The following is a 16,701-nucleotide window of genomic DNA, read 5'->3' as shown; positions in this document are numbered from 1 at the left end:
AATTAATAAATTACTTCAACATATTTGTTGATTTCCTTTAATATTTAATTTAATCTTGATGTTTGGAAAATTAATAAAGTTTTATTCATTTTTTATAATATTTATTAAAAGTTTATATTTATTTAGAGCTCAACATCTTTAACTTTATTTAATTTAGTTTAAATAACATAATTTTTGTCATAATTTTGTTCATTCATTTTGATATTTATTCATATTCATATTTAATAGTATTCATAATCATTCTTTCATATTCATATTATTAGTTATTCAATCATTCATATTCATTTAAATTTATATTCATATTTATTCACATTTATTCATATTCAAGCTCGCATTCATCTTCATTTATATTCGTATTTATTCATATACACATTCATTCATATACATATTCATATTCAGAATCTTATTCATATTAAATTAATTTAAATTCATATTTATTAATATTAGTATTAATGCAATACAAAATATATAAAAAATTGTCAAATAAAAAATTATTTAAAACAATATTTTTTCCTTAGTTATTTATTTCCAATTAAAAAAAGATTTTAGCTCTATATCGAAAAATCCAATCATTCGTAAAATATATGTACACAAAATAAGTAAATAATAAAAAATTAAATAATTTGTTCATACACATTAGTTATATATGACGCCAAATTATTACAGGGTATTTCTGAGTTTAAAAAAAAAATAAGATAATACGCATTATGCACATTACAGTTATGCAAATTGCAGCTGCTAATTGCGATTCGGTTCAAAAACCTCCGCTAATAATAATTCGCATTAAGTAATATGTAATAAAATACGTACATGGAAAATAATAATTTTATATATATATACATATATATATATAAATCTGAGTTACAAAAATAAAATGTATGCGCGTGATTCGAACAAAAAAAGTGGCGCAAACAACACAAAACGTTTTTTGTTTACCTTTTATTTGCATTAGTTTTTTTTGTACTTTGCTGCATATTCAGTTTTATCAAACATTTATTATCGTATGTTAATCAAATAAACAATTCATGGACAACACGTGCACAGACGGTTGGTTATTCATGTAGTCAGACACAAAGCTAAGTGATATAAAACTAGATGTGACGTTGGCTGTGATTTGAATACTTCAAATGATAATAGAAAGAAATATGTTATAAATAATTTATTGAATATTTAGCAATTAGAATTTAAAATAATTAAAAATAATTAAAAATATATAAAAAATATATAATATTTTTATAAAATTTAAAATTATATAATTAATAAGCAAATACCTTTTCTTTGCTTTTTATTTACACCAAGCTTTTCTTTCGTCACTCATACTAAAATGAATATCCCCACCTTCTCTTTCAAATGCAGCTAGCACCTACTGTGAGTACAAGGAGCACAACGTTACCCACCAGAAGGAACAAGTGCCGTCTGGTTTGATACGCAGAACAATTGCCTGGTTTATACCTGCGCCGCAGGTGTTGGCACTGAGCCGCAGGCACACATCGTCGTCACACAAATTGATTGTAATGAGTTTTACTGTGATGTGGTTAGTATTTAATTAAAACTCTTTTTTAAATATATTTCAAAAATTTTAATTTTTAATTAACAAGGTGAATTGTTAGCCGAAATGTGTTTAAAATTGATTTAGGAAAAACAATTAATTTGTTTTCATATTTCAAGCGATTTCAGATATATTGTCCAGCTCGTTAAATTTTTTTAAAATTAAATTGATCAGCTAAAATTGTGAATAATTGTCGTAAAGAAAATATTTAAGAGGCTATTAAATAGTATATATTTTCTATTGATTAGTTTTCTTATATATCTCCTAACTAGTTATAATTAGGACAACTCAAAAAGTATTAAGAGAATGTATTCAGATTTGACAAACAGCTAAGCAGTTGGTTAGATTAAACAGCTCGTTGAGAAAGGAGAAAATGTTAGGAATAAATGAATTTAATAAGAAATTTTAATGTCCTAATGAACAGATCGTAATATTAAGAAGTCTAGTTGAAAAAGGGAGAATTAACTAGAGATTGAATATAAATTGAAGTTAATGTTAAATATTGACCGTTAAATTACAATTTTTAAATAAAGTTGTGAATAAGTATGACAGCAACAGGATTCTTGAAATTTGATCGCTTAAAATAGTTTAAAAATTTCTGGAATTTGCTAATTTATGTCGATACAAATGGACTCTAAAAACATATCTAAATTACAGTTTAAAGAGCTTAAAATTTGTTTTATAAATATTTTCTAATCCAATTTGAATCCAAGAGTAATTGAGATCAACAGACAGAATTTCAAAATTTTTAAGCATTTTAAAACTTTTGTAATTCTTTCACAGAAACATTTAGAAACAAGTATTTATGTCGATTAAACATTTATGGATCGATACATATTAATAATTATAGTTTATAGAATGAGTTTTAGTAGTTTTATTGAAGGACTCAGCAGGAATGTCTGAGTAATTAATAATAAATAAATAAGCAGGATATAAATTATAGTAATATTACTTACAATCTGGAACCAATTCAGCTTTGAGAATACAAATTAAAACCGATATTAAACCAGATATAAAATATGTTTATAACAATTTGTAAGATAAAATGAAATTTATATACACGAAATAGGGTATGCAGGATATGCAGTCCAGATAATTTATCTTAAAATATATTTATGCTATAATATGACTAAAGCTTATAAATTATTCTTATATATTATCAATAATTGAAAGAGTTTTGTATTCACATTTGTTTATCATTCCACAGGGCACTGAGCTGCGTAAGACTGCGAGCAGCTGCTGCGGCGAGTGCGTGCGCACGCACTGCCAGCACAATAATACCCTGTATGCGGTGGGCGAGTCGTGGCACAATGATGCGGATTGCACGCTGCTGGAGTGTGCTCGTCGCGATAGTGGCGAGATAGCAATCAATAGCTATAGACGCACCTGTGCCCCGGTCGATGCTAGCTGCCCGCCTGAGCGCATTTATAGGAACAGCTGCTGCTTTGTGTGTCGACCATTGGCTACGTCGCGCATTGAGGAGCTGGACGATGTGGAGGTAACGCAAGATATCTGGACACCCGAATGGTATCGTCAGCATCCCTGTGTGCGGGACTGCCAAGCGGATGCGCCGCCCATGACGTGTCATTACACGTTTGTGGTCGAATGGTATCAGACCTTCTCGAAGGCCTGCTTCGACTGTCCACTCAATCTGACCGACTGCTCGCGGCCGCACTGCATCATGGGCGATGGACTGCAGCGCAGCATCACGGTGGTCAATCGCATGATGCCTGGCCCGTCGATAGAGGTGTGCGAGGGCGATCAGATTGTGGTCGACGTCAAGAACAATTTGCTGGGCGAGAGCACCACCATCCACTGGCATGGCCTGCACCAGAAGCAGACGCCCTACATGGACGGTGTGCCGCATATCACTCAGTGTCCGATTTCGCCGCATGCCACCTTTCGCTACAGCTTTCCGGCTGATAATGCCGGCACGCATTTCTGGCACTCGCACACGGGCATGCAGCGTGGCGACGGTGTCTTCGGGCCACTGATTATACGCCGGCCCAAGCATGCGGAACCGCATGGCGGCCTCTACGACTTTGATCTCAGCGAACATGTGCTGGTCGTGCAGGATTGGATACACGAGCCGGGCGCCAGCATCTTTGCCTTTCATCATCACTCCAGCGGCGATAATAAGCCACACAATATACTCATCAATGGGCGTGGCCGGTACTACAATCGCATCTGGGCGGACATGAAGCGGCAGCATCGCATGGCCGCCGAGGCGGCGCCAACAGAGGCGTCAGCAAAGGTGACAGCGGCGGCTGCAGGCAAAGCTATAGGCAGAGGTGCAGCTAAGGGTAGAGACGCAGCTACAGCTTCAGCTCCAGCTCCAGCTCCAGCTCCAGCTCCAGCTCCAGCTCCAGCTTCAGCTCCAGCTTCAGCTCGAGCTTCAGCTACAGCTACAGCTTCAGCTACAGCTTCAGCTCCAGCTCCAGCTCCAGCTCGAGCTTCAGCTTCAGCTAAAGCTCCAGCTTCAGCTACAGCTCCACCTTTAGCTTCTGACCTTAATTTAACGTCTATTGAAGCAGAGAAGTTATCAAGGAATAATACAGAGAATCTAGGTATGTAACTAAGCCGTTGCTTACATAGCTCCAAATGGCCTTACCATGAATTTTAACTCATTCTGCCATAATATCAGCTTACTCTATATATATATAGAGTTTTAAATATTTTGCGATCTTTTCGCTTGTCTTTGACATCAGAATAAGCCTTGATCTTCCACTTGCACAGTATTTTCAATAAATAAGATAACTTTTTATTTAAATCAAGGAACACATAGCGCCATCTATTGAACATTGCTAGCACTAGAAAGGCAGAGGTCGCAACTCTCAAGCGCAGCCAACTTCATGTAAATCGATTGAGACGTTAAAAATTACGCGCTTTCTACTGACAGTTTGTTGTGTTTGTGTCGTGGCACAAGCAGAAATATTAGATTTTGTTTTAAGCTTGGAAAAAGATTTAGTGAGACGTACAACTGAAGTTGATGATAAGCGACATAAACAATCTAAAAATGTTCGTGAAGTTTTAAAAAAAAATGAGTTTTCAGAAGCGCAGAAGCAACACAATGTTGAGCACATTCTACGTTTTTGTGCACAAGAAATTTATTCCAGCAGTTCAAACTGTTAATGAAAAATAATATTTCTTTCTTTTCATGCTCTCCCCAGCAGCAACGCCACCAAATCTAATCCAGCTGCTGTCCAGCGAGGCACTGCAGCAGCAGCGCAACAGCAGCGAGTCGCTGGCCGCACATTCGCGGCAGCGTCGCGGCAATGTGCAGAACATACCATTGGAGCAGATACCGCATCAGGTGTACCATGTGAAGCGCGGCTTTCGATATCGCTTTCGCATCGTGAACGCCGAGTACTTGAACTGCCCGATTCTGGTGTCCGTAGATAATCACCTGTTGACTGCCATCAATTCGGATGGCTATGACATTGAGGCCATGGAGGTGGGCTCCATTGTCACCTATTCGGGCGAACGTTTCGACTTTGTGCTGAATGCCAATCAGGCGGTGGGCAACTATTGGTTGCGTCTGAAGGGTCTGATGGACTGCAGCGAGAGATTTACCTCCGCCTTTCAGGTGGCCATTCTACGTTATGAGGGCGCGCCGAAGTGGAGCCAAGCGCCGAGCTGGGCTATGACCACAATGCCACGGGCATTGAGTTGAATGTTATGAACCGTGGACCCGGCTATGCGGATACCAAGACCGTGGCTGAGATGCGAGCATTGCCCATATACGACACGGTCTCTGGCATCGATGACGACACACTGAAGCCGGAGGCTGATTACAAATTCTTCGTGTATTACGATTTCTATCGCAAAGATAATCCGGAGTTCCACAACGGCGACTACTATGGCATGGATGCCAATGTGAGCCGGGAGAATATGTTGTATACGCCGCAGCTGAATCACATTTCGCTGAAGTTCCCATCGGTGGCGCTGCTGCCGCAACGACACCAGCTCAGCGACGAGCTCTTCTGCAACGAGACAACGCTCGCCCAGCAGGGCATCGATTGTCGTGAGCAGTTCTGCAAATGCCATCATGTGCTGCAGGTGCCGCTGAATGAATGCGGTCGTTGAGCTGATCATTGTCGACGAGGGCTTCACTTTCTATGCCAATCATCCGTTTCATCTGCATGGCAATGCGTTTCGCGTCATTGGACTGGAGCGTCTGGGCGAGAATGTGACAATCGAAATGGTAAGTGATGACAATTCCAAGTATCACTGAGCTTCACTTGATACCATTTCATTTCAGATCAAGCAACTGGATCAGTTCAAGCTGCTCAAGCGCAACCTGATCAATCCGCCCGTCAAGGACACCGTCACCGTGCCAGATGGTGGCTATACGATCATACGCTTCGAGGCCTACAATCCCGGCTATTGGCTCTTCCATTGCCACATTGAATTCCATGCGGAGATCGGCATGGCTTTGGTGCTCAAAGTGGGTGACGATGACAAAATGGTGCCGGTGCCCCACAATTTTCCCACCTGCGGCGACTATATGCCCGGTGCTCGTGATGAAACCTCGTCCACAATCGAGACGACCGACAGCCCGGCGACGCGCGCGCCACCCACAAAGGACATATCGGCTAGGCACTTGGCAACGGGTCTGCCCCTAATCGCGCTCATCTTACACCAACTCTAGCCGTGCATGCATCCAATGCTCTCATGACACTGGTTCGGCTTTAAGTCACTTCAAATCGCAATTTCAATATGGATTCCATTAGACTAGCTCCCTGAACAGCCTGAGACTTGACCTCTCCAAATTTAACATTCACTTTATCTACATGTTAAAATTTCATCAAACTTTTTATAGTTCATAGCCAAGCCAAACGCTTTGTCAGCCTGAACTTTAAGATTTATATCAGACAACTGTTCTATATAGTATTTTCCCATATCCATATAACCTAAGAGTATTTTCCAAGCCAGTATTTGTTATTTGATCCGATAACTAGTGAAATACTCACCTGACATGGCCTTAGCTTAAGTCAAGGCAGAATGAAATCTTGATTTTAATGTGACTCCAAATCACATCTGTGATTGTCTAAAACATTTCATTAGCTCTTAAGCAAAAGTACGAAAATGTTCAGCATTTTGTAAATAAATTATTAAAATTATTTTATTTAATTTAAGCGAAGCCTTTGTGCTGGCTGAAGTGAAGTTTTTATACTTTTAATATTTGGACTTGCCTTTGTATATAAAGAGAGAAGTAAGCCAGGTAGAGTACCCTAAAATATATATATTCCCAACATCTGTCCGCATGTCTGTTCTATCAGCTAGCTAGGTAATCTGTAACTCAGAGCAAAATTGAATTGAATGTGTAACAGAAGGAGGAATCTATATCAGAAGTAGGTTTGTCTGATCTCACAAAGTATATATATTCTACAATCAGCAGCGTGCATATATTCATGATCTGCCTATCTGTCTGGCCATTTGAGCAGACTGCATTATAAACAATTCAACTTTTTGTTTATACCCATTAAAACGGAACTTGAGGCATAATAATTATATATATAAGAATATTTAACAGGCAGAGGCCAATTCCATTTATATATGATTTATATATATTTGAACCTATATATGAACTAGGTCCTCGAATAAGAATAAGCTAAGAACACATTGCTGCTTTTTAGAGAGCGCAGAATAAATCAAATTTTCGATTTTTAAAATCGATTAAAATCAAAATAAAATTTAATTTATTTGAGCATATCTTGAATGATTAAGGAGACAGTGTTATTATATAATTGTCATGTTAAATCTACTAAAGCAGATTAATAAATCTTTTCGCTTCTTGTTCACCTCCTCGTATCAGCTCAAAAATTACTAAATACAAAATAAGCTAACGACGAAGGCTGTCTCTATCTCTGTCTCTCTCTCTCTCAAACTCACTCTAACTCACTCTGTCTGGCTCTTTTTTTCTCCTTCTGTCGCTCCGTCTGTCTCTATGTCTCGATATCTCGCTCTTTCTTTCTCTCTCTCTCTCCGTCTTTATCTTTCTCTCTCTCTCTCTCTCTCTCCCAAACTCACTCTGTATGGCTCTTTCTTTGTCTCTCTGTCTCTATCTTCGTCTTTCTCTTTTTCTCTCTCTTTCTCTTTCTCTCTCTCTCTCTCTTATGTATCCCGCGCTGTCTCTCTCTCTCTCTCTCTCTTCTACTCACTCAAAAGTTTGCCTAAAATTGGTTTTGCCTAAGCTCACAGATTTAGTGAGAGTAAACCGATGACGCTAATATAAACAGTTATAAATTATAGCATATTTATTTATATCTTTAATTAGTCTTAGAAAAGTTTCATTCTAACAAAATCTTTAAACTTATCTAATCAAAAATCTGTCTCAATCTAATGAAAATCCTTCATTTATCTATTACAAACTAGCTTCATTGAATTTTTATATGCCAGCTTTTATTAACTCATAAGTAATTTCCAAAAAGATCCATATACTAAATACTTTAAATTAGTTTTCCAGTTTTTACTTCAATTTTGTGTTAACTAGATAAGGGTAAACGAAAAATTTTAAATTTTGCATGCAAAAAAAAATATTTTTAGTTCGAATCCTAAAATTAGATTAACTAATTGTTAAGCTGGAATCATTATGAACTATAATATATATACATATATATATATATAGTTATAAACCTAATGATGCAAACTGTCTTCAACTTACATAATCTAACAAAAAATTAGTTAGAAAATAATAGAACCAAGATTTGAAAGCTGCGCAAAAGCTAATTAAATCGAAAACCTTCTCCTGCGGCCTTTGATAAGAAAAATCAACGGAAAAAGTCAACAAACCTTGCAAGTGCTTATCGGAGGCGTTGTCGAAAAGCAAACATCTGGTCGCAAGACCAATGCAGCTGACCCCTGACCGAGCACCCCATGCAGGTTAATCGTCATTGCACTCGAGATATAGCCGATGAGCTGCCTATAAAAGACGTCGCCGGATCGGCTAAGTGCATAACAAGCAGACAAGATGTACGACTGGTCGGGCAAGAATGTGGTTTACGCCGGCGGCTTCACGGGCATTGGATTCCAGCTGATGCATCAGCTGATGCAGCGGCAGCTTAAGTTGAAGATGCTCGGCATAATGCATCGCATGGAGAATGTGGAGATGATGAAGAAGCTGCAGTCGGAAAATCCCAGCGTCAAAGTCGTATTCATGCAGGTGAATCTAATGGACAAGTCATCCATAGAGCAGGCCATGAAGAACATGGGCCAAACGATGGGCAACATCGATGTGCTGATCAACTGTGAGGATGTGCTGCTCGACAAGGACGTGGAGACGACCATGGGCGTCAATTTGGTAAGCTACTCGAGAGCCAACTAGGCACACAGACTCATCGTAGCCTCTCCCTCTCTCTCCGTATAGATGGGCATGATACACATGACAATGAAGGCCATGCCCTACATGGACAAGACGCAGATGGGCGCCGGCGGAATGGTGGTGAACATGTCCTCGGTCTATGGCCTGGAGCCAGCACCCGCCTTTGCTGTCTATGCGGCGGCCAAGCACGGCGTCATTGGCTTCACACGTTCGATGGGCGACAAGCGTATCTATCAGAAGACTGGAGTCATGTTTATGGCCATGTGCCCCGGCCTGACCAACACCGAGATGATGATGAATCTGCGCGACAATGTTACATGGAGCCATGCCGAGTCCATGGTGGAGGCCATCGAGAGCGCCAAGCATCAGACGCCCGAGCAGGCTGCCAGCCAAATGATGAAAGCCATCGAAATGATGAAAATTGGCAGCATGTGGATCGTGAGCATGGGCCAGCTGAAGGAGGTGAATCCACAAATGTATTGGCAAATGTAAAGCAAGCTGTGAGATCAGAGAATAAAGATGAAATAACTGTGTAATAAAATTCGATTTGTGCACGATGATTCCAGACTTTCAGCTGTCATTTAGGGGGCAGAACAGAGAGTGAAGGCATCATCATGGCTGTAACATCACAGAACTTAGGCTAAAGATTACTCATTAGAATTAGGGAACACTTAGTAAAGGGCATATAGCTAAATAAGATTCAATAATCAAGCAGATATTTATATTGATTAATAGAACAGTAAATTCTATATATATATATTTATACAAGATTTTCTCTAGAATTCCATACACACTGTGGGCAGCAGTAATCGCTTCGAATTATATATTACGTATAAAAACACAAATCTACGAATATATAAAGCCACTTAACGTAGTTAAGCACAGGAGAATATTCATATGCATTTAAGTTATCATTTAAGTCATTATAAACAAAAGTATATCAATTAAATATATATGGAAACTCACATAAGATAATGCTCAAATATTAAATTATATAATGCATAAAATAAGTTTAAAAAAATATATATTTAATATATATATATATATATATAATATATAATATATTTATATAATATATAATATATTTATGCTTACACATACATGGAATGTAGCAATTGTTTATGATAATCAAGTTGATCAGACAGATATATAGATGATTTATAAAGCTAATTTTAAGTGTATTTTGGTATTACAGTTGTCATGTGTGTATATCACTAAGGCACGCGTATTCAAAGCCACAGATGGCTAAAATGAATTATTCTTTACAATTTTGGTATTGGCAGTATTCACAGCTAAAGTTAAGCTAGGAATTGCATACTGTCTTAAGTTGCTCATGTAAATATATATATCAAGCATTAGATGCGAGTCAGTTACATATACATAATAACTACTATGTAGTACATAGTGCTTATGAAATTATTGAATTTAAGGTAGTTGAGTTGTTAGTTAATTGCACAAGTCTTGTAGCACCATCTGTTTGAGTCTGCGTTCGAACTCGCTCTCTGTGTAGCTGCGATTTGCGCGAAATAATGAATCCAGAAGCTGTGCCTGACAGCGTCCCACATTCATCATCGAGCGCCAATCGCTGCCAAATTTGGGCTCCTTCTGCCGCCCAAGTGGCGCATAAGCCGGAGGTAATGGACAGCTGTAGTGATTCCTATTAGCTGTGCGCGGTGTCCGTGTCCAAGCGGTACGTCGGCACATAAAGCACTCGAATTTTTGAAACAGCGATAGCTCTTCTTTCTGATTTCCACGGTTAACTTGGTATTTGCGTGTTAGCAGTTCGTGCAAGAGCTTGGGATTAGCTATGGGTTGGCGCCGATTCAGCTTATGACTAAGATACGAATTGTAAGCTGTTTTATTCTGTCCCACATGGACTAAATGAGATGCCAGCGAGGAAGCATTCGGGAAATCATCTATATAGATAGCCGAGTTTTTGTGCGGTTCCCAGTCCTAAAATATAGGGTATATATTAACAGATAGTTTCGTAGGGTATTCTGACATACGCGTATGCTGGGTGAGCCAAAGTAAATGGGTATAATGCCAGCCATGAGGGGACGCCAATATTTCTCCGTGATATAATCCTCGCAGACGCCATTCTCAATGGCAATCATAAATTTATAACGAGCTAGAAAGCGCAACAATTCATCCGAATACAAGTTGTTCAAATAGTCACGTTGTAGACTGCAACATAGTGAATATATAGTAGGTATTAAAGGAAGTTTCTTCGCTCACCTTGCGGGCAGATCGATATTGCGTAAACAGCCGCCATATGAGTCCACCCGAATGTGCTTCATTAGCTCCTGTACATAGTCCTCTCGTCCCGACATCGTGTTGCAATCGGTTTGCAGGAACACCACGGTACTGATTTCTTCGTTAAACTGAACAACATCTTTATCCTCGAACGAACGATAGAAGTCCAGCATGCCCAAATCGCTGGCATACGGCAGATACTGGGTAGTTAATGGCAAATTGCTGTGCCTACTAAATGTGGATGTGTAGTTGAAATGCTGCAGAAACTCGGTGTATGGCGCGAAGGGCACATTGCGTGGCGACTCCTCGTGTAGCAGACCCCATATTTGACGCCCCCGACGCGGCAGTGGAAAGTCAAAAGTCTTCAAATTGGACCCATAGAAGAGTATGCTCTGTAAAGCAAAAAATAGCATTTAAATTTTTTTATCAGCAATAAGCCGGATGCACGTCGGCCCCTTCTCCTCTGTCTCCTGCTTACTCTCGCTTCCTCCAGTCGCTGGCGATTGTTCGTAACTCGGCATGTCTCCCCAGCGCAGTGACGCAGCTCATCGTACGACCAGGTCATATCATTGGTCCACCATAGCAGCTGGTGCTCGCCATCTCTTATATTGTCCTCTCGGGTGACAATAAGCAAATAGATGAGAGCAACGCTGCACAGCCAGATGCAGCAGATGATTAAGATGAGTAGCCGTCGTTTGCGCCACAGTCGCATTATTCATTTATCTTATTTCTGTTGGACGTGTGCTTTGGCTCGATGCCACAGTTTAAAGAACGCGCGCGTAACAAACTGCCAAAATTTTTGCTGCAACTCCGTCTTAATATAACTGTTTCGTTCAGTGCTGCAAAACACTTAAAGGCAGTGGCAATACGTTACGATTTGTTCGATGTGCACATTGGCACTATAAGCAGAGCTAACTGTGCTTACATTAAATTCAGTTTAATATTAAGTACTAAAGAAACCGCTATTATTATTGTCTTGTATTTATTTTTCGGTTTATGCCATTGACACAACATGCCAGCTGTTTTGTGCAGTGTTGTGAAACGATGTGGGCTACGTGGCAAGCAAGGCACGTTACGACATGTTTGATGTACACATTCACATAAAAATAAAGGCTGACTTAAAAATAAATGCTTAATGCTAAGCCACTAGTTCTTTAATAAACACATATTTTGTGAGAACTAAACTGCATTTTAATTAATAAAATATCATGTATGCAACACAATAACGAAAGTATATTTCGGTTTACTCAAACACGTCATGCATTCTGTGCCATCATACGCGCTCGAACGTGCACGGCTGTCAACCGCAACGAAAACGCTGCACAACACTGGATCACGTCATCATAATATTATTCCATTATACATTTCAAGCTAAACTAATTCAACAACAAAAATCTTTGCAACTATAGAAACTATGCTGGTTGCAGCTTTTAAATATAACTTATAACCGCAATTAATGGCAACGCAACAAAATGCAACGTAAACAGCCCATTGGAGGAACCGAGAGACAAAAACAAATATTGACATAACACGTCAACGTTTGCGGCGAGATTTCGGCAATAAAAAGGAAAAAATAAGAGAATACAACTACATATATATACATATGTATATAAATATAGAAAACATTTAAATTGGGTCCAAGCAGGTATAAGCATGTGTTATGGCCACAGCTCAGTACAATACAACAACAGCGGCAACAACAGCGGCAACGCCAACAACAGCAACAACAACAGCAGCAGCAGCAGCAGCTGCGGCCGAACATGTTGAACGAAAACATTCTGTAGCATCGAATTCGAATTTCAATTTGAATAACGTAAATGCGCCCAGCTGGCAGAACTGCTACTACTGCACGCGAGAGCACTTCAAGAGCGTAGCAGAGTTTGTCAAGTGAGTTAGCAGCTATATGGCCGTCCTCGTATACTAACCCGAACTCGATTCATCCACAGCCATTTGCGGAGTCGTCACTGCACGCGGGAAGGCGGTTCCTATGTCTGCCGCTATGGCTTCAATGGCGTCTGCGCTTCACTTCCACTAGATGGCGTTTCCGATCGCGACTATGATGCACATGTGGCCAAATATCACGTGAATCAGCAGACGCGCGAATTGCCACCCGAATGGGGCGTGTATTCGGCGGCACAGAATCTGCCGGCCGTGCTGAACGATCCGCAGCGCGGCAAGCAGAGCAATTTGTTTACCAAGAAGTGGGGCGAACATTTTGTGGAGCGCGTCCAAATACCGGGCAATCCGCGACTGCCGGACATAACGCATGCGGACTTTGCCGTCTATTTGGGCAGCATTGGCAAACGTTATCGCTGGCACGAGCGTCGCCAACAACAGCAGCAGCAACAGCAACAATTGACTTCCACCACTACGACGACGCCTGAGCGTTTGGGCGCTGTGCCCGTGCCTGAGATATTTCTGAAATCGCAACTGCAATTGCATCACGCCTCCACCTTTGCCCAAGTCTTTCCCAACTATATGCAAAGCGATAAAGATGCTGTTAGCGGCACAGCGGAGCGCCAGCAAATGGGCCGGCAGCTGCAGGAGCAGCTCTCACACTATCTGGACATTGTGGAGGTGCGCATAGCCCAGCAGGTGGCACAAAAGTCGGCGGCCTTCTTTCACGCCATGACAACGCAGCATGCGATCCTCGCCGAGATGCAACAGGCAGCGGAGCAAGTGCGTCAGCTGCGCGCTGCGCTGGCCCAGCTGCATGGCAGCGCTGTCACCGACAGCTTTCGGGTGATGCGCTACGCCCAGCGCAGGCAGCACTATCAAACCACCTTGGACAAGCTGCGCCTGATGGCCACCGTGCACAAGACACAGCCCATGCTGCAGCTGCTGCTGGGCACACAGGACTATGTGGCTGCATTGGATTTGATTAGCACCACGCAGGAGATCCTATCCGCCGAGCTGCTGGGCGTGCACTGCTTCAAGCACTTGCCCATGCAGCTGGGTGAAATGGAGAAGCTAATCGACAAGATGCTGACCACCGAATTCGAGCGTTATGCAGCCACCGACCTAAATCGTCCGCTCTCCGATGCCGACCTGGAATCGGACAGCGTCTGTGCCGAGGAGGACAAGTTGGTGGCCATTGTGATGGGTCTGCTGCGCAAGCAGAACTTCACGTTCGTTCAGAGCTATCAGCAGGAGGCGATCGCCACGATACGCGCCATCATTAAGCAATTGCTCATCGAGCTGCTGTCGCGTGGCGATCATGAACTCTGCTTGACTGGAGCTGGCGAGCAAGCGCTGGATCTGACGTTGCCCGAATGGCTGGCCATGCTGCAGCGCGCCAGTCACGCTCTGATCGCTGTCCTGGAGCGCATCAAGGCTGTCGTGTCCATAATGCAGCAGACAACCGACGCTGCCGCCGGTGGCGTCAATCCGCACGAGCATGCCGTCAATCTAATCGACTCGGAGGCCTTCCTCAGCGCCGCGCATCACGAGCAGCTGAGCGCACAGCTGCAGCAGCTGCTCCAGGCTGTGTGTCACTATTGTCACGAGCGCTGCGCCAACATTGTGTCGCCACAGAGCCTGGAGCGCTGTGCGGCCACGGAGCAGGAGCTGCTTCAGCTGTCCCAAGTGGTGCAGGAGTTCAGCGAGGCGACGCTTAGCATTTGCAATGCGCCCAGCGTGCCGCTGCAGCTGGCGCTCAAGGTGCAGGCGTCCCGATACGCACAACGCTTCCACACGGAGCGCAAACAAAAGTTGGCCTTATTGTTGGATCAGGAACGCTGGCGTCAGGTGGACATACCACATGAGTTCCAGCGTATCATTGAACGCATGTCGGCGGGCGACTACTCCAAGCAGGCGCCGCTCGACGGCAGCCTCATGGGCATCGGCATTGGCGGCAATCCAGTGCTGCTGGTCGAGGCCAAACAGCCCTTCGCCCTGGTCAGCGTCGCTCTGCTGCTCATCCAGATGCTGTACGAATATGGCGGCAGTGCTCATCGCCTGCCGCTGCTCGCCAGCTATCATGCGCGCAATGTGATCGATCTGCTGCGCTGCTTCAATTCACGCAGCTGCCAGCTGATCATTGGCGCTGGGGCGATGCGTGTGGCCGGACTGAAGACCATAACGAGCACGAATCTGGCCTTGGTGTCGCGAGCTCTGCAGCTGGTGCTGTACCTGCTGCCGCGGCTGCGGGAGCATTTCGAGAGCATGAGCGGCTATGAGGCGATCGAACGCGACTACCAGGGCCACATCAAGGAGATCGAGCACAAGATCCATGGCATCGTATCGGAGCGCATCACGGCACAGCTGGAGGCATGGGATGCACGTCCGCCGATTCCGTCGCAAACGTTTCGCCACATCTCGAGGCATTTGGTTAAGCTGCACGAGGCGATCGCCGGCGTTCTGCCCGAGACGCAAATCCATGAAATCTACGATGTGGTGCATCGCAATTTCAAGGACAAGCTGCGGGAGCAGCTGCTCAAGTTGAATATCTGCAATAATGGCGGGCCGCAGCACGGCGTGGTCACCTCCGAGCTGACCTTCTACATGGAGACATTGCGAACGCTCAAGGCTCTGCCCTCTGGTCAGCTGGATAACGGCATACTCGAGCACATCTGGGTGTATTGAGGCTGGGCCGGACCGAAGCTGGGCTCGGTATTATTCCCGATTGTTGTTGGATTTATGAAGTCTATAGCAATCCGTTAGTTTCTTTTATTGTCTTGTTTGTTGTCAACGTCTTTGTTTTTATTTATATAAGCATTTAACTTCTTGTATATTTCCAGTATCTGAAATTTTGTATTTTTGCAATTGTATATTTATGCAAAGCCTTAAGTTAATCGAGCAAGAAGAAGCAAACAGAAATCCCTCTTCACTAATTAATTAAGCGAAAAGTTGTCAAGATTTGTTTCCACGTCTGAGCGGAGTCCATAAACTAAACAAATACAAATGATATATAATATGGAAACGGATATGTTTTAATGAATGCATAACTAGCTAGGAAATATTGAAATGGAGGACAGGTCTGGAATATATAATATATATAATTCTAGATTGCATTAGAAAACAAAGCTAATTCTTATTGACATAATTGTTCGGTATTCAAATCCTATTGTAAATTGCAGACTAAATTGGAATAAATCGGACATTCTTAAAGATATATAACTGTTGTGTATAAAGATGATATGGGAAATTCCAGTTGGGATTGGTATAAAGTGGGAATTTCTTTAAGCATATTCCAGGTCTATCGAAATTTAATACTGTCTCGGGTTGAAATTAGATTAGAATAGAATCTATGGTCTATAGAGATTGTTTTATAGAGATTACCATACAATTTAAAGATCGAATTGGAATCGTTGATATAAATAGATATATTATGAGTTATAACTTTAGCTTATCAAAAACATGGTATTAAGAGAGTCGATACATGTGTTTGGTTATAAAGATAGATAGATGTCAGATATACAGATTATATGTTCAGATACTCTCCGAATATTCAGATAGATGCCAGATATATAGATACATAGCAGATATACAGATGCATCCTGAATACATACATACAGTAGGACATCCTGCCCCTAAAAGATAGATATCAGATAGACAGATCCTATATATCCTATAT

General features: G+C 41.8%; 4 protein-coding genes across 5 annotated transcripts; 3 read left to right on the top strand and 1 right to left on the bottom strand.

Annotated features, from left to right (window-relative positions):
* Positions 1-1,356: 1,356 nt before the first annotated feature.
* Positions 1,357-6,565, top strand: LOC115483010 (laccase abr2-like; the record flags this gene model as incomplete). The annotated part of the gene is given in 7 exon segments (XM_030223700.1): positions 1,357-1,404; positions 1,407-1,534; positions 2,757-3,813; positions 4,735-5,166; positions 5,169-5,620; positions 5,622-5,753; positions 5,811-6,565. Coding segments are annotated over 7 exon segments (2,639 nt in total), but the record flags the coding sequence as incomplete, so codon positions are not given.
* Positions 6,566-8,308: 1,743 nt separating this feature from the next.
* Positions 8,309-9,382, top strand: LOC111600397 (fat body protein 2). Its single transcript, XM_023316477.2, has 2 exons — positions 8,309-8,852; positions 8,919-9,382. The coding sequence occupies exons 1-2, from the start codon at positions 8,523-8,525 to the stop codon at positions 9,363-9,365; spliced, it is 777 nt and encodes a 258-aa protein (XP_023172245.2). The 5' UTR covers positions 8,309-8,522; the 3' UTR covers positions 9,366-9,382.
* Positions 9,383-9,995: 613 nt separating this feature from the next.
* Positions 9,996-12,154, bottom strand: LOC111600360 (alpha-(1,3)-fucosyltransferase B). The gene is made up of 4 exons (XM_023316434.2): positions 11,605-12,154; positions 11,109-11,518; positions 10,880-11,057; positions 9,996-10,826 (listed from the first exon to the last, which is right to left on the bottom strand). Exons 1-4 carry the CDS (start codon positions 11,836-11,838, stop codon positions 10,320-10,322), a joined length of 1,329 nt encoding a protein of 442 aa, XP_023172202.2. The 5' UTR covers positions 11,839-12,154; the 3' UTR covers positions 9,996-10,319.
* Positions 12,155-12,390: 236 nt separating this feature from the next.
* On the top strand, positions 12,391-16,230 carry LOC111600359 (vacuolar protein sorting-associated protein 54). 2 transcript variants are annotated; one of them, XR_002751478.2, is made up of 3 exons: positions 12,391-13,013; positions 13,073-15,783; positions 15,866-16,230. XR_002751478.2 is itself a non-coding variant. In XM_023316433.2 (2 exons), the coding sequence occupies exons 1-2, from the start codon at positions 12,787-12,789 to the stop codon at positions 15,708-15,710; spliced, it is 2,865 nt and encodes a 954-aa protein (XP_023172201.2). In that variant the 5' UTR covers positions 12,391-12,786; the 3' UTR covers positions 15,711-16,230. The 2 variants fall into 2 exon arrangements, 1 of the variants encoding a protein (XP_023172201.2); XM_023316433.2 differs by having other exon boundaries at positions 13,073-16,230.
* The last annotated feature ends 471 nt before the right edge of the window (positions 16,231-16,701 follow it).

This window comes from Drosophila hydei, unplaced genomic scaffold (genome assembly GCF_003285905.1).
Source record: "Drosophila hydei strain 15085-1641.00,03,60 unplaced genomic scaffold, DhydRS2 tig00000251-arrow-arrow-pilon, whole genome shotgun sequence".
Taxonomy (NCBI): Eukaryota; Metazoa; Arthropoda; class Insecta; order Diptera; family Drosophilidae; genus Drosophila; species Drosophila hydei.
Note: the sequence above shows the minus strand (reverse complement) of the source record. Positions and strands in the feature narration are given on the sequence as shown.